The 21,907-nt window shown below is 38.4% G+C and overlaps 2 protein-coding genes across 5 annotated transcripts in view; both read right to left on the minus strand.

The window, feature by feature from the left end:
* Window positions 1-291: 291 nt before the first annotated feature.
* MHF2 (centromere protein X-like) lies at window positions 292-1,446 on the minus strand. Of its 2 annotated transcripts, NM_001281452.1 has the most exons (3): window positions 1,157-1,234; window positions 811-1,005; window positions 317-334 (listed from the first exon to the last, which is right to left on the minus strand). In NM_001281452.1, exons 1-3 carry the CDS (start codon window positions 1,232-1,234, stop codon window positions 317-319), a joined length of 291 nt encoding a protein of 96 aa, NP_001268381.1. The 2 variants fall into 2 exon arrangements, with proteins under 2 accessions (XP_062529789.1, NP_001268381.1); XM_062673805.1 differs by having other exon boundaries at window positions 292-1,005; window positions 1,157-1,446.
* A 4,257-nt stretch (window positions 1,447-5,703) lies between these two features.
* Window positions 5,704-21,907, minus strand: part of LOC101738377 (uncharacterized) — a 32,386-nt gene continuing 16,182 nt past the window's right edge. For 2 of the 3 annotated variants that reach the window (XM_012694663.4, XM_004922450.4), the window contains exons 13-21: window positions 17,784-17,948; window positions 16,969-17,185; window positions 14,446-14,589; window positions 12,708-13,389; window positions 11,407-11,681; window positions 8,905-9,083; window positions 7,920-8,120; window positions 7,211-7,292; window positions 5,704-6,053 (exon numbers count right to left, since the gene is read on the minus strand). In XM_012694663.4, coding sequence (XP_012550117.2) covers window positions 5,739-6,053; window positions 7,211-7,292; window positions 7,920-8,120; window positions 8,905-9,083; window positions 11,407-11,681; window positions 12,708-13,389; window positions 14,446-14,589; window positions 16,969-17,185; window positions 17,784-17,948 — 2,260 coding nt within the window. In that variant the 3' untranslated portion in view covers window positions 5,704-5,738. Of the gene's footprint in view, window positions 6,054-7,210; window positions 7,293-7,919; window positions 8,121-8,904; window positions 9,084-11,406; window positions 11,682-12,707; window positions 13,390-14,445; window positions 14,590-16,968; window positions 17,186-17,783; window positions 17,949-21,907 lie in introns of those variants that run through there. The other variant, XM_012694681.4, reaches the window with a different exon arrangement.

A 21,907-nucleotide genomic window follows, 5' to 3' on the forward strand; every position in this document is an offset into this window, starting at 1 on the left:
CGGAAGCAGAGCCAAGCTGTTGCCTACTGTTAAGTACTCTACACAAACCTCATTTGAAGAAGGACATGTCATAGTTCTCGGAAAAGACTGGAGGGGAGCTCATTCCAAAGCTGGATGATATGCGGCAAAAAAGATCTGGACACGCACTGTAGATGGACATAGTGGCTCCAGGTAGTATGGATGAACTCTACTCCTATGGCGGGCGATGCGATGGTAAAAACGAGACAATGTTATCATCTCAAACAATTCCTCCTATTATCCATACTATAAAATAGTTACCAATAATACTCATTCCATTTGTAGCATCTTTATTAATTTAAGGGAAGTCCAGCATCTGCAATTATGGGTTAATAATTTTAATATGTAACATTAGACTACAAGAGGAAGCGGAAATAATAAAATTTACAACAAAGAAAAAATACTAAAGTGAGCATTAACACTTGTTTAAAAACCTGACATTTTAGCAAACCTAAGGTTTGGTGGCAGTAGCTCCTGCATCACAATGTTTTTAATTTGAGTTGGTTGATATACAGGAAAAACAATTATTATCATTTGATTGAATGTGTTGTATTGTAGTATTGCTAGAAACCATTGTCTGTTTTCCAGATTTTTTCCAATATACCAAGTTTGTGTACAACTAAAGACATAAATAAATATAGCAAGTATGCTGAATAATCTCTTCATATTAAAAAAAAGCAACTTTAAAATGTTGTGGGAGAAAACAATATATTACATTCTATTTCCTACTCGGGACATTGGTTGAGCCATCTGTACAGAGAAAAGAGGAGAAAAATTTTGGTCTATAATTACCAGCTGGGGTAAACATTTCTCAATATGTTCTACATCAACTTTGTTAGAACCCTCTCTCTGTGCTTGTTTGACTGCACGCAGGCATGTCTCGGTGACCAGACATTTGGCCACATCTGCCAACAACATAAGAGCATGTGGGGCAATCTTGGTTTTACTTTCTTGGAAGTGGTTTTCTAATAGTTCCTTTATTACATCCTGCAAATTTTCAAAGCTTCATTTTCAGTTGAACTTACTGCAGTTTGTTATCAACAACTTTATTTGGAATTCAGTGAATTAAACATTTCATGTGATTTAAATATTTTTAGAAAGTAAAAAATGTGTTAAATGCTCAAAATCTGATTCTCACCTTTTTAATTGTACTTTTCACATTAGACAATAAAGTAGCCGGATCAATATTATTATTGTCCTTAATATTGCGGGCCATTGCTGTTGTTCAATTTCGGAATATTTTAAAGCAAAATACAGTTCGTATAAAATTACAAAATAGTATTAGTGTAACAATTATTGTATCAGGGTATAGTAGATCTAATAAATAAAGAACAAAATTATGTAAATATTGAATTCGTTCACTTTTCTATTCGTTGACAACGACGACCTTGCCTTTACCTTTGGCTGCAATAAACTGATAAACCATAGATTATACACTTGATGATAAACTGATAAATATTAATATCTAAATATTAATATCTATGTAATGATAACTATATACCGTAAAACGGGGTGATTAGGGATTGAGAGGTGAATGGGGAAAAAACCAAGAAAATCTTTCGACGCTCAATATAGTTTTATATTCGTTGCAAAATCTTCCATTTTTTGTAGTATAAATTATAGTAGAATGTTGAAAGTTCACAAAGCAACTGAATATGCATGGTAAAATGGTTATTTACTGAGACTTTTTCGATGATCCCAAGAAGCTGCGTCCATCGGCTTTATTTCATTTTCCCACATAGTTATACTTATCAGTTATTAAATCTCGTTTATTATACGTTTAAGCCGAAAAAAAAACACAAAATTAACAAAGTAAAATAACTCACACAACTTCGCTTAATTAAATTGCGTCTGGGCTCTCAAATTAACTCAGTTTACAAGAGGATCATCCGTATTGTCGAAAATCTTCGGTTTCAGGAATGGATAACGTGACTATACGTCCCGCTTTCAGGCTGTACGTCCCGATGTCCCCAACGAGAACAAAAATCTCCCGCTTTCATTAATTGTTACTTATCCAATCCTTATTGTATTAGAAAATACATACTAAGGTAACTCTAATTTTGCTGTAGAAAAGTAGTTTTTTGTCGCGAAATTATTTATAAATATTATTTTAAGGGCAAGTTGGTGTAAGAATTAAGATGTCAGTGAGGGTAAGAATACCATAATAAATTTTTTCAAGTAATTTTTAAACCATATTTTTTATTTTGCACTTAAATATTACTACTTACCCCGACGTATAATATCCGGCAAACTTCTTGAGCATTTGTTGACGTAGTGGGGGTAAGTTTGCGCATGGTACACTCACGTGCAAAAACATTATTTACTCTGCGTCATAATGCAATTAAATTATTAAAATCAACATATGTATTTTTTTATATATTTATTAGAACATCAACAAAAAATGTAGGTTAATAATTGTGATAATTTAATCTTGGGGTAAAATAGATATTCCTTCTATTAAGTCAAAACTAGAGCTGTTGCCAGGTCTTAGTTCAGTTGAAGCGAAGCTGGTATTTGTATATTTTTTTTCGTTATCATAATCTTGACTATCATCATCATCACTGTTTTCATCACCCGAGTCGCTATCATCGTGATGAGTCGAAATAGGGCTCATCGGTGTAGTTTACAACTCGGTCGATTCGGTCTTCTTTTTTGTCTATAATTAATTATTTTTTGAAGACTTATTTTTGATACTTTTTTTGATTTGTATTTTTTGATACTTTTTTCAATTACCAGCTTCCGATTATTTTCTGTTCTTTTTTTCCATCTAAAGCCTAGCTCTTTCATAATACGTCGTAAGCTTCATTCCGAGCCATTAAAATTTATATCTTCTTTAAAATTTTCGAAGCCTTTCTACGGTACGGAGTTTCACTGCTTGTTATGTAGTTATTATGATTACATCTTTTTATTACAGATTGAACGAAACTATCCATTCCAGTAACTTTCTTCTTCCCTGATCTTTTCTTACCCGGAGTCCTAAACACGGCTAGCAAGCCAGAGCCTTTAGCTTCCTTAATAATGCACCTAACAGTCCTCACTGATGGTTTTGTTACTTCCGAAGTCTGTTTTAATTTTTCCATATCATTCTTCCCCTGTTTTATAATGAAGCAATATACGTCGTACACAATTTTTCTACCCTTTCTTTTGAATACTACACCGGTTTGTCGCGGCATAGTGTATGTTTTATAAAAAATCAACAAACACTCAACAAATAGCAATGGCAACAAAGTCCACAAGTAATTATAACAAATAACTTAACGATTAATAACGATAGACTTTAATAATATAATAACTTTCCACTGTACGCAAGCATACTTTTGGGAGCAAGCGGAATGAGGGCGCGGTGCGGGACGCAAGGTTCGACTGATCTACCAATAAAGCGCTCGATACGATTTCCCCTGCCGTCGCGCTTCACCCTCACCACCAAAGTGATCTAAAATTCGGTTCTGCGCAGTCAAGGTCATTTGCTCAAGATGTTTGCCGGTTACTATACCCTATATATGTATTTGTTTATATACGAAATTCCGTAGGCGTCCCACTTTGACAGGAAAAAAAAGGTCACATTGGGGATGGACCAAATTCTCGACTTCTGCGAGTCCACCATCTCGCAGAAGGAGGCGGCGGAGCAAGAGAGGGAGAGCTCTTCCCTTTCCGCACCGATCCGTCGCCGTCGAGCCGGGGGCCGGAGGCGGGAATACGCCCGTACGTCCCGGCCCCTGTAGGTAGCGGCCACCCCCGGTGAAGGTCAAGGGGCGACCTGAAGGGGTGTGGCCGCGCGGCGCGCTACCAGCACTCTAGCGCGATGCCGTGAAGTAAATAGAACGACCGGTCGACGGTGTATCGCGTCCCGACCCGGCAGGCTGGTTCTGGTCCAGCGGGGTATTCCGGGACACCAGCGGCACCGTCTGGGCGGCCTGACGGGCTGCCGTACCGAGACGGCCGACGTTTCAGAGCCTTCGATTCGCCTCGAAGGCTCCGTCGGCTGGGCGTCCTTGGGGTGAGCCGCGCCGTCTGGTTGTAGTGTTGACCGCGATAACCCCCCTACCTCATCCGGGTTCTGACCTTGGAGGGGATCGGACGTCGGGTGTATGAGTGCAGGGGAGTCGTTTAGTGGGTGGGCCCTAAAATCCTTGGGCCCGCGGTCTGCTCACAACACCATGCAGATCGTTGAGTCTCACATACCCCGCGCGCCCCGTTTTGCGCGGGGACCTCGTAGGAGATTCGGCCCTCTACCCGAAAAAAAAAAGAAAAAGGGATGGACCAAATTAGTCCGACAAGTTTATCTCAACTTACCGATTGATAGTTTTAAGTTTTCATTTTAACATGAATCAAGAAGCTCGATCAAAAATGGCCACGCCTACGTTGATTAACAATGCACAAACGGTAAAACTTCAGTATGAATGAAGTTCAATTTACATGATAATAATATATCTTTGTCTATGATGTTATTGTTTTGTAATACTGGCCATTTGAAACGTAATTTCTGTATGACTGATAATAAACTAATTTCAAATGAACTTTATTTAAAGAAAAATGAAATTCTATTTTCAATTTGATTGATTGGCTTGTAGATTATTGTTGTTAACATTACTTTTCTATCGTTTTCATTAATATGGATAAGATAAAAAACGAGTGATTAAGAAATACGAGTTCCGTCCCGGTAGGAATGCCGCACAACCACTTAACACCAGGTGGGCTGTGAGCTTGTCCACCCATCTAAGCAATAAAAAAATAAAATAATAAAAATCAAGAACTTTAAAAACTCGCACTAAGCACACCGAACGTTATGATGAAGCCCCTGAATCTCTGGGCCGGCTTGGTTGATTGCTCGTCACCGCAGCGCCTACACCACAACACTAGACTTCGGACGGAACAACAGACTGTCTCTAAGCTACAAGGGCTAGAGTTGGAAGTTTTGGGTCGCCCAATGTACTCACCAAACCTTACGCCGACAGACTTCTACTTTTTCCAAAGTTTCGATAATTTCTTGGCAGGGAAAAATGTCAATACCCTATAGAGGCAGTACAACATGCCTTTGAAGAGTTTTTTAAGAGCATTAAAAAATTATCATTGCATTGCCAGTGACTCATCAATACCCTAGATGGTCAGGGATGAGTAACACGCGGCCCACGAAATATTTCTAAAATTGAATTTATTTTATCGACTTTCCCCCATCAATTCGTTTTTCTTTTCTTGTTTGGTTTTTAATAAAGAAATAAAGTTTCGTAAATTATTAATAAGAGTTAATTTATGCGCGGCCCGCCAAAAACTTTTTTTTTTTGTTTAGATGTGTGGACGAGCTCACAGCCCCCTTGGTGTTAAGTGGTTACTGGAGCCCATAGACATCAACAGCGTAAATGCGCCACCCACCTTGAGATATAAGTTCTAAGGTCTCAGTATAGCTGCCCCACCCTTCAAACCGAAACACATTACTGCTTCACGGCAGAAATAGGCAAGGTGGTGTTATCTACTTGAATATTAAAATTGGCCCATTGATTAAAAAGGTTGCCCACCCCTGCCCTAGATGCATATTTTGATTGATAAACCAATTACTTTAACTTTATGTATGTATAATACAATACGGAAATTTTTGGGCGAAAAAGGCTAATATTTTCATAATTAAAAGCCACATAAATCAAACCAAAAAGGTTAACAGCATTAAGTATGATTATCTAAAATAGTAAATAATAAATATAAATATTTCGTTTATTGTTATAACATCACGATTGATTTAACAGAACCATTTCTAGTAAATACAGGACTCGCGATTTTATATCTTCTAAAGTTTTGTCAGTCAAAACGTCCGCCAACGTTCTGTACACGTCTTTTTCCTCCATGATTTCTAGAATACTTTTGTCGCTCCCGTTTTGCGAAACAATAAAATGTTTTATGACCTCAAGGATTATTTTGTCTTCGTCGCGTTTCCATTCGACTTCCGTTTTGACATCCTCCTCCGCTATAAGCATGGGTTCAACGACCTCTGTTCTGTGTTCCGTCCTTAGCAGGTCGGTGTCTTCGCTTTCATCAACGACTTCCTGAGAAAGAACAAAAAAATATTGAATAAGTGCTACACAATTCATAACGATGCCAACACTCTAACTGAGACGCATTTGTTTAGCCCACTGAGTTTCTCGCCGGATCTTCTCAGCGGGTCGCGATTCCGATCCAGTGGTAGATTCTGCGGAGCACTGCTCTTGCTAGGGCCAGTGTTAGCAACAGGAAAGGTAGATGGCAAACGTCCCAGAGGACGCAGTCCCACGAGATGGTCGGACCAAATATGATCTTCTCTAAACATCAACTTCCACAATGCCCTTCATGAAGCTAAGGATCGCAGCAGATGGAGGGAAATCGTACGGGAGAAACTGATGCAGCGGGGGAGTCACGACCCTCAGTAATGAGGAAAACGACGCGAGGAGGAGTGTTAGCAAATTCTCTCAAGTTGAGCCCGTCAGCTCGCCTACCAGTACCTGCATAACCTAGTATAAAACCCCTTCAGGTTACTAGGACAGATAGACAAAAAAAGTGTTCCTAAACCTGAAAGTAGTAACTGATTACCAGAGTCCATGGACATCAACAACGTAAATGCCGTCAGACATTAATTAAGGCATGAGTACTAAGTTGTATAGTAAAACCATTACGCCAACTAACAAACGCGACACGCGTTACTGTTTCGCAATAGATACACGCAGAGTGTATTGGTATTGATCCTGACTGCCTCACAAAACATTGATTTTATTGTACGTTAGTAAGTATATTTTTTTTTATTGCTTAGGTGGGTGGACGAGCTCACAGTCCACCTGGTGTTAAGTGGTTACTGGAGCCCATGGACATCTACAACGTAAATGCGCCACACACCTTGAGATATAAGTTCTAAGGTCTCAGTATAGTTACAACGGTTGCCCCACCCTTCAAACCGAAACGCATTACTGCTTCACGGCAAAAATAGGCAGGAAGGTGGTATCTACCCGTGCGGACTCACAAGAGGTCCTACCACTAGTAATTACGTAAATAAAAAATTTGCGGGTATGATTTATAAACACGATGTTATTTCTTCACCGTGGAAGTCAATCGTGAACATTTGTAGAGTACGTATTTCATTAGAAAAATTGGTACCCGCCTGCGAGATTCGAACACCGGTGCATCGCTTAAGACCAATGCACCGGACGACATATAGATATGTAAATATACTTACGATTTTAATAATATGGTTTTCTATGTCCTGGTTTGTTGTTTGGTTGGTTGTTTCTACGATGTTCTCTTCTTCGCCATCATCACTAAAAACAACGTAATATTTTGTAAGTAGTATAAATATTGGCAAAAAAATGTCGATTGGCATTAAAAGGGTTTCAAACTAGCATTAGCTTACCATATTGTTACTAATTAACGAATAGTTGACGGTTAAGGGTTATTACCGTGGCTCAATGTGAATGTACTGATCTATTCAAACTTTTTGGCAGCTCAGGAAAATGGTAACCAGATAATATCTGACCAACACTGAGTCCTACTCGGGTAAAGAGCTAAAAACTTTTTGAAGTGAAAACTTCTTTAGAATCGTTGTGATTTCAAACCGGATGCAACGGAAAAAACGACAGGTAAGAGACACAAATATAAAAATGTGTAGGATGAAGCCAGCAAAGAATGAGACAGAAATATACATACTATTTAATACAGCGCCATCTGTGAGATTTTTTAATACTAACGTGTGTATGAAAGCTCTTGTAGTGAATTTTAATTTCTGATTATACGTGAAATTAAAATATCAATTCACAGAGGGCGCTACCTTACAATTATTTACTAATGACAAAATTTTACATATACTTAAGACGTTTAGGATAATTGTATTTTAATTTTGGAAGGTTTCACTTCTACCACGTGTGAATTGCACACATTTTGTTTTTTACCTTGACGATGATTCTTCGCCACTATCTTCGTTTGAATCACTCTTATCATCTGATGGATCGGTGGCTGTCTCAGTATTCTTCTTATGCATTGGAACAATTTTAACTGCACTCGTATTGTCACTTACTGAACTGGCAACTGTCCCAGCAATTTGCTTTTGCGACTCATTAATAACTTTACTGGTACATCTTTCTTGATTTGATCTACCAAACAATTATATTTATGATGATATGTGTTACCAATTATTCTTTCATAGATGAGTGAATGAACGAGCTGATGGACGTATGAGTTAAGTTGAAAATTTAATCGGTGAGATAATCAGCAGCCTCTTTCGATTGGTACAATAATTTTTTTTTACATTGAGGATTCCATGCTACTGATTCCCTGACTTCGAACTAAAGTTAAGCTTTTTTTTAAATTAAATTTTCACTTATAATTTAGCTGATCCCGTCATTGGGTTGTATTTAATAGAAATAGTTACTGTAGTCTTTCAGAGGCACCGCCAAACCAGTAGTCCACCACATCACGAAGGATTGAAAACTTATTTGATGACTACAATTTTGTTTCAACTGTTTATGACTCAAGATGGGTAACGGCACTCACTTAGCGTTGTTTAAGACCAGTGGGCCAAGGGTTAATTGTAGGATTTCCGTAAAACGAATGCATTAGATCAGGCCTGGGCAACTGGCAGCCCGCGGGCTGGATCCGGCCGTGTCTTGTCTGGCCCGTGAAGCATTGTATATATTATTATTAAAAACACAAATATTAGTTTTTGTCTAATATAAATTTTCTTTTCAATTTTTTAATTCAAATTACTTGATAAATAAATATTTTGATTTAATATTTTGATTGAACAAAAACTATTCTTAAAATTAGAAAATAAATTGATTGGCCCGAGGTCAAATTTTCATCTGCAATGTGGCCCGACTATCAAAATATTTGCCCACCCCTGCTTTAGATGTTCAATAAATACTTTTTGTATTTCACCTTTGCTCGCGTTTGTGTGAGAACAAAGAGAACCAGTGTTGGGCGAGACGCGGATGTCCTTCCATGGTCTTCAGCAGCAAAGAGCACATCTCGCACGGCTTGTGTTTGGATGGACCGTACAGTATCGACTTCAGTTCCGAAAGTATGACATTTCGTTTCTCTTTAACTGTTACTTCTTCCTGAAACAAATTAGGCGATTAACAACATATTTTGGTCTATTTATTAACTTTGTTGTTATTGACAAAACCTTTATTAACAAATATAATTGGCTTACTAAACCGACACAGAGCGCTAATTTGTTTTCAATGTCTGTATTATATAAAAAATAGGATAATTTTTTTAAATCTTAAATCTGTTTAAGATATTTATTTTGTGTTAACCCCCAGGAATGAGAATTTGTATTGTAAACAATAATTGATAGATAATTATTTTATTTTAATATTCAGATTTCACCAAGACTAATAAAAACAAAAAATTGACCAACTAAAATATGTTTTATTAATTTAATTTACAGAACCGATTTACAGACCTTTGTGTGTTTGTTGAAAAATATGTTCAAAATTCCAAATTCAATGTCTCTAAAATTTTATTCGCTGTACGAAAAACACACTGTCATCCCGAATGAGTTTGCATGTGTTTAATATTACTTAGATTTAAATTAGAAAGCAAAGGGAAAAAAGGTAGACCGCAAAAAAGATGGGATGACGACATAAGACAAGTGGCAGGCGTCACATGAAACAGTGGCTCAAGAAAGACATGAATGGAAAAGGTTGGAGGAGGTCTTTGTCGATTGGCAAACAGATCTGCAGAAAATAAGAATATTTCCAATAAGAGACTATATTAAGGATTACATTAAATTTAAGTTTTCTATATATTATACAACATGTAACATAATTAACGCACACCCTGAAAGTAATTTGTTCAGAATCGGAATCTGGATCGATTTTGATTGTTTTTTATGTACCAATTTTTTTTTCTAAAGTTTAGTTAAAACTAAGTAAATTACAGTCATCCTACACAGCTAGCTAAACAGTTCATAGAAACGAAAATGGAACGTAAGTCAGGGTATTAAGACTTTTTAAAATGAAATATCTAATTAGTAAAAAAAAAAATTATTTAATTAAATAAATCTGATACTTATTTCAAGGCTAATAGTCTATTACAAAATAAAATACCTACGCACACAATACCAACAGCGACCGCCGGCACACAGCAACACTACAATACATAAAAGAAAACCACGTAATACAAAAATAATTACTATCCCTTTCTTTCGTCGGCTTAATATTCTTACAATAAACGGCAGGCTAATCCCGATGTTCGCGGCGACGCGGTTGCGTCGGCGGTGATCAAAGAAAAATCTAAACAACGAAGTCAACAAAATATTTTTGACAAATCAGTCACGCCGCGTCCACCTTATCGATAAGAGGTCAAGTGATAGTGCAAATAAAATATCTCCCGTATTTCGCTATGTCTTTTCGGTCAGTGGCCTCCTAGATCAGCTGATTTCACGCCTCTCGACTTTTTTTTGTGGGGGCGAATTAAATCGCTAGTTTATAACACACAGACAATAAGTGCCGAAGAACTAAAGAATAAGATAATAACCGCCTTTGATAAAGTGAAAAGTGACATTGCAGTATTATCTAAAATAAAATAACAAATACGAAAACGGTCATTAAAGTGCATTGAACAAGGGGCGCGGCGAGTAGGTGTCTGTGTGTGCGTGCGCAGCGGAGTGTGAATCGGTGACCATTTTATTTCCACGAAATGGGAATAACTCATTTCACAAATAATCAATTTTAACGCACATATAAATAATATTTGGTGTATGCATAGCGTTTATACTATTAAAGTCTAATTGGGGTGTTTGAGGATGTGCGTTAAATATGTTACATGTTGTATATAGTCATATAATTGTAATATGGATCTAAATAAAAGGCTATTCAATTCAATTCAGTTCAATTCAATTCAATCTTATTTAGATAAAACTTTGCACAGTCATATCTACAGTAGGCGCGCGAGTTCATGTCCATCCTGAGGAATGTGGTAGTGCTGTGACCTAGTTAATTTTGAATAATGTCGATAATAACTACCGATTAAGTCAACAGCTGTCAATGAAATAAAATAAATGTGATAAGTAATTACTTGTTTATTTCTAACAGGGAAAAATATTTTTTAAATTCCAATTCAATCGCTATAAAATGAAAAGACAATCGACAGATCAGAGTCGGAATCAGTACGTATCTTTTTGCAGTAGGTTTTTTTCTATCTGAACTTGTTGGAAGCGGAGTAGTCATGGTTAAATAACACAATAGTGTTAGCGTAAATTTTTGATATCGATAATCGCGCGTCACAACCGTCGAAGGACAACACTCGACGTCAGTAAAATGCGGGGAGACGGGCGGAGGCGAGGCGAGCTGTCCCCCGCGCGTCGCCTCTGGCCCCGATGGACATGAACTCGCGTGCATACAGTATGTCAGAACTTCAAATGTCACAACTCACATCGATTATCCTGAGGACGTCCCTGACGTGGCTGGCCAGGTAATTCTTGAAAACGTCCGCTTCCTCCGCTTGCTCGGGCGTCAGGAAACCGAGGAAATCCGTGTAAACGTCCATTAACTTACTGTTAACAGCTCTGTGCAGTGTTTTGGCCAGCTTCACTGGGTTCCCGCTGTCGGCGTCGAACTGTGAGAATATCGTGTGTATCCGATTCTTTAGGCGCGATTTTTTGTGGCTCATCCGCATTGTTAACCGTATTTGATATGACGTTACAAATGCTGAAAGACAGGAATATATATATATATATATATATATATAGTTATTTAAATGGTACATGAATAACAAAAAATAATAATTTGAATATTAATTTGAAGTCGTCGTGGCCTAAAGGATAAGAAGTCCGGTGCATTCGTGTTGAGCGATGTACCGGTGTTCGAATACCAGGCGGGTACCAATTTTTCGAATGAAATACGTACTTTAGAAATGTACATGATTGACTTCCATGGCGAAGGAATAACTTCCGTGTAATAAAATTAAACCCGCAAAATTATAATTTGCGTAATTACTGGTGGTAGGACCTCTTGTGAGTCCGCACGGGTAGGTCTTGTGAGTCTGCACGGCACCACCACCCTGCCTATTTCTGCCGTGAAGCAGTAATGCGTTTCGCTTTGAAGGATGAGGCAGCCGTTGTAACTATACTTGAGACGTTAGAACTTATATCTCAAGGCGCATTTACGTTATAGATATCTATGGGCTCCAGTAACCACTTAACACCAGGTGGGCTGTGAGCTCGTCCAGCCACCTAAGCAATAAAAAAAGTGGCTAGACTTAAATCATAGTTAAATTAAAAAGTCCTCGTCGATTTCGTAGATTAGGACGAAGAGTTCGATGATCAAACTAACCTATAGACACAGTCCAATAAGTTTTTCGCCGGATCTTCTCAGTGGGTCGCGATTCCGATCCGGTGATAGATTCAGCGAAGCACGGCTTTTGTTAGGGCTAGTGTTAGCAAACACTCTCAGGTTGAACCCTTGAGCACCTACCAGTCCAGGCGTTGCTGGAATTAGACCCTTAGGCTACCAGCGAATAGGTAGGGGAAAAAACAAAAAAAAATCGAACTCTTCGTCGCATTCGACGAGAACGGTGACCAATGTTTGGAGTGGTTAAAAGCAAAGTGAATTGGGAGGTATTACATGACGATGGCGGCGTGATCCGGTCATCTGGGTTGGTTAAGAGAGTTGTCGTGCCTCGTCGCTTTCGGTCAGAACCGTCTACTATACTTGTAGTGAATTAGCTAAACTTACCAAGATCTTCTGGGCTCGAACCGTCCATTTCGCTACTAACTTTCACATCACTATTCGATCGGTACTCTATCTCCTGCGACAGAGTTTCACACTGACACTTGTAATTCTTCACAAAAATCTTTAACCTGTTCGATATCTTTGGATGCGATACATCACTGCAAAAACATTTTTTACTTTTCACCGGATTTTTGTAGCTAAAATAATCTGTTATTTGTTTTTGGTTCCCTTTGGTTATCTTCTGCATAATCGTACAGCACTGACAGTGGTTACGTTCTAACTGTATTGCTGTCTCTTTCTCCGGTAGCTCCGTCCTGTTCTCGTGTTGCGGCTGCGCTGTAGCGCTGACGATAGCGGCTGTGGTCACTGGAGACTGTACTGCGTTGACTGTGTTCGTGCTTTGTAAAATTTTTAAAGGTATCAACACCGGTCCCGTGGACGTTTCCACCATGCTGTATATGTTGGTCGCCAGCAGAACCTCGGTCGACGGCGTCTCTGTCGCCACGCTACTGAATATTCCCGGATCGGGTAAAGCCCCGGTTCTTTGCTTGTTCTTCTGAGGTTCGTCCGTTACCAAGTCGATCGGTAAGGGAACTTTTTGCGGCACTTCCAAGGGCTTTTCAAAGTCAACCAGTACCCCTGCCGGTGGTTGGATGGGCACCACGGTGCTTCGATGCAAGTTAAACTGAAACAAAAGATTTTTTATATATTAATTTCTTTTTTGCAACTCGGCCAATGGATTACACCTTCAAAACCACCATGCCTTTAGTTTTACCATTTGTATAATCGTAAGACGTTTGGTGCAGCAAAGCGTGTATGTTTTTGAAAACGACAGGAGACGCAAACTGGACTACAGACGAAATAAACTGAAAAATAGACCGTCTTCCACCATTTTTTACAACTTCGTGGATGGTGATCTTATGTTTAACTTCTGTTTTTTTTTTATTCTCCTTGTAGCCAGACGAGCATACGGCCTAACTGATGGTGAGTGGTTACCGTCGCCCATGGACTTCAGCAATGCCAGGGGCAAAGCCAAGCCGCTGCCTACTATTGTGCTACTGCTGTTTGCGCACGTTTGAGAAAAAAATAGGCTACCATAGCCATATTAGAGGGCACGCCTTTTTTTCCCTGCCTATGCTGATAGCTTTGCGAGGCTATTTCAGCTTCTCCTTGACGTGTAGGTGAGCTCACGAGGCTTAAACCGGAAGTGTTGCTAACACTGGCCCAAGCAAGAGCAGTGCTTCGCAGAATCTACCACCGGATTGGAAACGCGACCCACTGAGAAACTCAGTGGGCTGTGTCTATGGGTTAATTTACGCGCTGAGCCCTTCGTTGCAAGCGACGGGTTCGGCGAGAACGGTGACCGGTGCTTGAGATTAAGTGCACGACAAGCGCGAGCATTAGCTATTAAGTTATTAAACGGAAAATTTTGGCCGAAACCGGCTTGGAACCATGATGATGATTTATATTTGACAAACGACATCCTTAATCTGGTGATAGGACCTCTTGTGAGTCCGCGCGGGTAGGTACCACCACACTGCCTATTTCTGCCGTGAAGCAGTAATGCGTTTCGGTTTGAAGGGCGGGGCAGCCGTTGTAACTATACTGAGACCTTACAACTTATATCTCAAGGTGGGTGGCGCATTTACGTTGTAGATGTCCATGGGCTCCAGTAACCACTTAACACCAGGTGGGCTGTGAGCTCGTCCACCCATTGCTTAGGCAATAAAAAAAAACTTACTTTGAATCGCTTGCATTTCTTGGCGAGGTGTCGTATCCATATCCTTGGCATTTCCGTTTCGGAATGTTCGTAGAGCGTCATCTTAGGGTTGAAAGGCAGGAGGCGGTGAGCGACCGGCGTCACTTGACCAGTTTTCAAGAATTTCTAGAACAAATAATATGGCGTTATTTTAAGTTCTTATTTGATCGATGAAATTAATTTCACAACTATACAAAAAAATACAAAAAAATATCGTTCTTTGTCCTAACGTTTATGCTAGGGTTTTCCGGTTAATTATTGAACAAAAACGAAAATAAAATACCTTTTTTTTTTGGTATAAAGTTTGCTTTTGTGATAGTTATAGTAATAATAAACATTTTTCATTTTTTTTATAAATTTTAATTAATTTTAATACTTTCAAAAAAACTGCGTTATGAGAGTGGAGTGTTTACGTTTACACAGTACCACTAGATGGCACTCGAGTCATAAACAACGATCAGGTGTTTTGTACAAGCCCATAAAAACCTAAAATGTCACGGAAGTTGTGTTTCGAAGTCGAAACCGAAATCGAAATAGTTTCGATGTTTTGAAGTCGTCGTGGCCTAAAGGATAAGACGCCCGGTGCATTCGTATCGAGCGATGCACCGGTGTTCGAATCCCGCAGGCGGGTACAAATTTTTCTAATGAAATACGTACTTAACAAATGTTCACGATTGACTTCCACGGTGAAGGAATAACATCGTGTAATAAAAATCAAACCCGCAAAATTATAATTTGCTTAATTACTGGTGGTAGGACCTCTTGGGAGTCCGCACGGGTATGTACCAATGCCCCGCCTATTTCTGCCGTGAAGCAGTAATGCGTTTCGGTTTGAAGGGTGGGGTAGCCGTTGTGACAATATTGAGACCTTAGAACTATATCTCAAGGTGTGTGACGCATTTACGTTATAGATGTCTATGGGCTCCAGTAACCACTTAACAACAGGTTGGCTGTGAGCTCGTCCACACATCTAAGCAATAAAAAAAAAAAAAAAAGAAATTGTAAATACGATGCTGATGCATTTTGTTTCATATGTGGTCAATTTATTAAAGTTCAAAAGCAAACTGTTTCATGCCATGTATTTTTTTCCCGTCTAATTACGATCTAAAATATCGAAATTTTATGTTTTGCAATCAAAGTCAAATTTGGTGTTGACCCGTGCTTTCAATGCAACTAAAACGTATGCTACATCATAATATTATCACATAAAATTACATCTCCAAAACGTCACTTTATTAGCGTATTAGGATTTTGGAAATTATATTTTGTACTAGCGACCGGCACTCGCTTCGCTTCGGAACCATTTTTTTTTTATTCATAGTTGAGTCCCGCGATGTTACCCGCGGTTATTGTCGTACCGCGGGTGGCGCCGCGGGGCGAAGCTAGTCTAAAAAGCCTAAGTTACTCCTTATATCATTAGCTACGTGCGCGATTTTTTTACCGCCAGTGCGGATACTACTATAATATTAAATGTGTTACAGAATTACGAGAAACAAATCGCGCGGTGAAATATCGCTGTGCGGACAAGGCCTAAGTGTTTGTAGACCATTTCTTAGAAAATCATAATTCAAAATTAGATAATTTTAAAATAAAGAATAACGTGGTATTTTAATTAACAATTGATAGGTTATAGTTTCCGGTACATCGTACAATACATTGAAAAATAATGAAAGTAGTCGAGTAATTAAAATTATGACAGTAGAATACATAAATAAATTATGCAATCAACTCTAACAATGAACCTAAAACTAAAAACCTTACAAAATAATAATTATAATAATAATTGCCATCAGCGGCAATATATTTTTATATAGTGTATTTTAAAAATTGTACTTTTAATACCTTTATTGAAAAATATTGCGTAATTAATAAGATTTTAAATAAATATAGAACATAATAATAGTAATTTAATACGTGATTCGCTACAAGTACAAACAGCTACTAGACTTATCATGTCCGGCAATGTCCGCGGAACTATACAGTTCCGCGAACATGTTTTCTGGAACTAGTTCCGACACTCGAAAGAACGATGTCATGTTCAATCCTTTACAGAACATGATTAGCGCATGTCTAATCCCGTCTTATCATCAGGACGGGTACCGACGAAGGCGGACTTTCAAAGCGCACTGCGGTACCGTAGGTCTGGTGAAGCCGGTGTGGTGGAGCTCGATGAGGTTTAGTCGGTAGTCGTTCTGCGGGGCAAGTGCTTCGCGCGCCTTTTTCAAGGCGTAGTTTCCTGCGAGGAATTCGGGGAGGTGGAGGACCTTGGCCCTCCTCGTCCCCCTCTTCCTCTCAGGAGGCACCGGAGTCCGACATAACCCGGTTCGTTACCCCCCGGACCGGGTATTCGTAAATGGATTCACCAGCGTTAAAAAAAAAAAAGAAGGTATAATGTAGCAAGAGAAATACGAGAACGTCTATCAACTGTGTAACATCTCGTCACCGCGATTCAGGAATTGTTGAATTTACGCGCAGCTCCTGTGTTACAGAAAAATGACTACTCACCGTAATAGGATTACTAATGTCTCCGTAATGCCTGACTTTGAGTATATGCGTGACGAGCAGCCTCCCGGTGGTCCAGGGAAACATGTGGCGGGCCACGAGATCTACGGCGGCCGCCAGCCCGGGCCGGTTCCACGGCCTCTGAGCCTTGCGGATCTTGAACAAGTCAGTGTTGCTCTCGACGTACTGCCAAAATTGATCGAGGCCTAACGCGATCAACCTGATGCGGATAATATGTACTATTTTTTTATTGCTTAGATGGGTGGACGAGCTGGGTGAAATAGCCATTCAATCTTCGATATGTTTTATTTGAATACACACATGTATATCAATATCTGGTTTCCATAGTATAGGGAAGAATTGATCAAATGACATTTAGATGTCTGCCATTATTTTTTACCTACAAGAACATTATTTTTTTAAAAGATCACAAGCCGTACACTTCTTACAAAGCTTCACTGGGCATTGAAAATTAACATTATTATTTATTGTCATTATTATTAGGGAGTCCATCGCTCATATAAATATTAACCTATCCATTAAGTACATGTATTTTCTACATGGATACCAAGTTTCAAGTCAATCGGATGCACGGTTCAGTAGTTATAACGGAACATCCGTAAAAACCACTGTATTCGTATGTCATATCACTCATGTCAGAGCGGTCGTGGTCGTCGTCCAGCATCATTGCTGTGTGCAGATGTTATGCGCCTCACGAGCAATCGCCACTCCTCCCGGTTTGTGGTGAGCCGGGTACACTCATAAAAACCACTATAGATTTATATATTAGTATAGATAGATTAGTATAGACAACTCACTCGTCCTCCGACCGAACGTAGTTCCTCCTCCTGACGACGTCGGGTCGGTACGGCGCCGGCGGCAGCAGGTGCGGGTAGAGGAACACCGTGCTGTTCGATACGATCTCCTTGAACGTCGCGTGGAACTCGCACAGTAGCGCTGTGTTCGTGAGCACGCGCTGGAGGCTGCAAGCACGTGAGCGCTGATGACGTCACCATTGTTAGATTTTTACACTTTGAAATCTACCGCCACCCGCGCAATCTACTGAATCATCTATACTTATACTTAATATTAAAAGATTTGTTTGTTTGTTTGTAGCGAATAGGCTCCGAAACTACTGAACCGAGTACAGGACCTCGAGGTTACTAGAATAAGAAGAAATAAATAATAGTTTAAAGAACCTAACAAAATACGCTTTTCAGGATATTATCAAAATAACCCTTCTACTCATATCTGTTCATAAAATATTTATAACTACTGATACCATGCACCCCACGCTTTTTTTTTACAATAAAATCATTTTTTCTCACACTATTTTTAATTCTAATTTATTTTCTATTTTTTAGTTTGTATTTCTATAAAAGCGTATTTTGTTAGTTTTTTAACTATTATTTATTTCTTCTTATTCTAGTAAACTCGAGGGGTTCTACTCGATTCTCAGTACATCGTCGCCGGCGCCATCTGGCGACCGCGTCCACGAACTGCGGTGACGGGCACGTGTCGCGATCACAGCGGCACGTGGTTTAAGAGCTCTTGTATGATACTAATTCATTATCCTAGCACAATATATCCTTTTTTTTAAAGAAAATCATCATTTGGCACTAGCATTTTATATGTATTTTGAAATCAACGAATTAAGTATTTTTTTTAAATGAGAATGCTTTCATCAATTATATGAGGGCAGCCGTGTAGATAAGTGAATTTTAATTGAACGAATGGGACTAAAAATTATTATTTTAAAACGCATGCTACAATTAAATATGAATATTTCACATGTGTCTACAGTTACATAATAAATTTCTTTTATTTATAATTTTATATCATTATACTCTATTTGTTTTTAAAACGATGTTGAGTGAATGAAACGATGGATACTATTGATCTTAATTACGAATGTTTGTGGTTCAACAATTCGCACGCGACACGCGAAAATTGAGATTTAAAAGGAACTAGATGTCCCGCAGTAGTCGAAATTCGACTATAATTAATTGGAATTGTAAGTTTGTACACTATTATGATTGTTTTTTATACTTCTACTAGCTGACCCGGCAAACGGTGTCTTGCCATATATAAGATTTCTAGAGAATTTCTAAAATACTAACTTATTGGAAGTGTATAAGGATGTGGAATATGAGTGAAAAAGGCCTGGAGCGCTGGGAACGATGAGGGAATGTTGTTTAAAAATAACAAAACACCAAACATTAATTGTTTTAATTTATTAAAAGTAATAATTATATATATAATTAATTCATTACATAATATTAATCTCTTAATGCTGCAGCGTGAACAATATTTTTTGTTAGCCCGCTTAAATTGAATTGGCACATCTGTGGGTATAATAGGTATTCGTGGTATCAATATATTTTCAACTCGAAACTTGCCATTTAAAATGGTGCTTTCGATAACTTTTTTAATTATTTTTTTAATGACTAATCGCGTACCGTTGCGTAGCCGTGGCGGGTTCAAATTACGAAGCAAAATAATTGGAGATCCAACCTTCAATTGTAAGTTATGTGGTGGCATGCCTGGCAAATCCAGTGAGTTCAAAAACTCTGTTGGAAAATTTACAGCTTCAGTGCCATCGCAAACTGTATCAATAGATCTATATGATACCAAGTCCCCTGGCAATAACTGTTGTATCTTCAGATTTAAAATGTCAACGTCCACATTTTTTGCAGCTAACATTGCTCTTTCTGCAAGCCACTCGAGATTTATGTAATTCGTGTGTACATCGGGAAATATTTGTTCAATGAGAGCATCTTGCGAATGAATGATAGTGCAGAAATCATTCGCTAATTTTATGTATCCAGTTTCAGTTATAGTGACTTTTCCATCATCGATATCTAAGAGTTGTTTAGAGACTGTTTCAGCGGATGGATCTTGAAGCATTTGAACGCGCATATTTACTTTCAGCTGTACTATTTCAACATTACGCCACAATGTCGATGATTTTAAGCAGGCGTTGATTTCATCAGCGTATGTTGAACGTGGAATGACGGGAAGTGTTTGTCTGAAGTCACCTGAAAGGACTAACAGAGTGCCACCAAATAGTTTGTCGTTATTTTTAATATCTTTCAATATCCTGTTCAATGCCTCAAGCGAATGTTTGTGTGCCATGGTACATTCATATTTTCCACTCTAAACACCGCCATGTCACTGCCTTTATGGACATAATTGCAAATGTATTTGATGCTCTTCACAGAACTGCAAAACTCAACATTAATATGAGCATTGTATGTTTTGCTCAGCAGGGGCGAATATGGCACGACCCAACGATTGTCAATATCAATGTCTGTGTTGCTGATGTTTATAATAAATGATTGTCCGCCATTATCTGGATTCCTTCGACGATATATTGGATATCCGTCGACATTTGTGATTGTATCGTTAGTGAAATCTTCAGGGAATTTTTTTGTACTTTTTCCATCTGACATGCAAGGCGATGAACTAAAAATGTTTAACTACTACGCTTGAAGCATAAACACTAATAATAGCCGAAAACTGTAGAGGTAACATCCCTATTCCGTGCTGTTTACTGGGTCAGAAGTGACACCTGTAGACATCTGGCGGGGATAACTAATTAAATGACGATTGATCAGTTTTCGACCGGAGAGGAAAAATGATTAAATTACTAAAATGGCTATTAAAAAATAAGGGTTGATCGTAGAAGGGTGAAAATTGAGGATTGTATGTATTTTTGTATGTCGTATCATAAAAAAATAGAAATTAAAAATTTTGTTTAAAAATTAAAAAAAAAATTTAGGGGTGGACCGCCCCTCACATTTAGGGGGGTGAAAAATAGATGTTGGCCGATTCTCATAGATACCGGATAAGCACAAAAAATTTCATCAAAATCGGTCAAGCCGTTTCGGAGGAGTATGGCAACGAAAACTGTGACACGAGAATTTTATATATTAGACTAGCTGACCCGGCAAACGTTGTGTTGCCTTAAATAAGATTTCTAGGGAAATTCTACTGTAGAAAAAAAACCTCATTTAACCATATAATACCACATTATAAACAAAAAAAATATATCCAAAAAATTAAAATAAAAAATAAATGTTTGGCGTGGACAACCCTTTTCACTTAGGGGTATGAAAAATAGATAGTAGCCGATTCTCAGACCTACTGAACATACTATTAATACACAAATAAAACCAAAAAAACATGGTTGAATAATGTATAGTATTGTATAGCTCTCAAATATATTGAGTGTATAATCTATGATGTATAGTGAGTAAGACAGGGATTTTTTGGCGGGAACGCGAGGAGTGAAGTTGTGTGATTTGTTTTATTTTGTCTATTTAGTGTTTCTTCGGGTTTAAATATGTAATAATGGTGGTTTATTAACTGTTTAATATCTGTAAGAGTGCACAAATGTGGGAAAATGAAACAAAGCCGCTGGACGTAACTTCTCGGGATCCTCCAAAAAGTCCACTCAAAAAATCTTAGTAAACGACCACCATTTTACTGAGATTATATTTCATCTCATTTCATTTCATTTAATTTCATCCCAGTTGATTAACGTCTCAAATTAATCATCTTCCTTTCATTTCACTTCATAGTATCATTTTTCATAAAAATATGAATATAAATTAAAATAAGACATGACTTAAAGGTCTCAGTTACCAGGTCATAAAATTCCATAAAAAAAAAGTAAGACAGGAGACCGGCTTCGTCCTCATCCCTACTACGTGATGATTGCTGGATGAGTGGTGACACCAGACGGGGATAGCTGATCGATTGATAGTTGATCAGTAGTCGACCGGCGAGGGCGGGAGATCAAATTCAATTTAAATAAATCATAATTAAAGGAACTTGAAATTATAAACTCTGAATAACAATTTATCGTACTACAATTATAATATTTGATTGCCATCTTGCAACCTTATTGCGGATCTGTGCATAGAATTAAAAAAATATT

This window comes from Bombyx mori, chromosome 19 (genome assembly GCF_030269925.1).
Source record: "Bombyx mori chromosome 19, ASM3026992v2".
Taxonomy (NCBI): Eukaryota; Metazoa; Arthropoda; class Insecta; order Lepidoptera; family Bombycidae; genus Bombyx; species Bombyx mori.

What these genes read in the sequence shown, in the direction of transcription:
- MHF2 (XM_062673805.1), bottom strand. Translation starts at nt 1,234, where the DNA reads ATGGCCCGCAATATTAAGGACAATAATAATATTGATCCGGCTACTTTA. An exon ending in TGAAAAGTACAATTAAAAAG is followed by an intron (nt 1,006 to 1,156) that starts GTGAGAATCAGA and finishes GAAAATTTGCAG; the next exon opens with GATGTAATAAAGGAACTATT.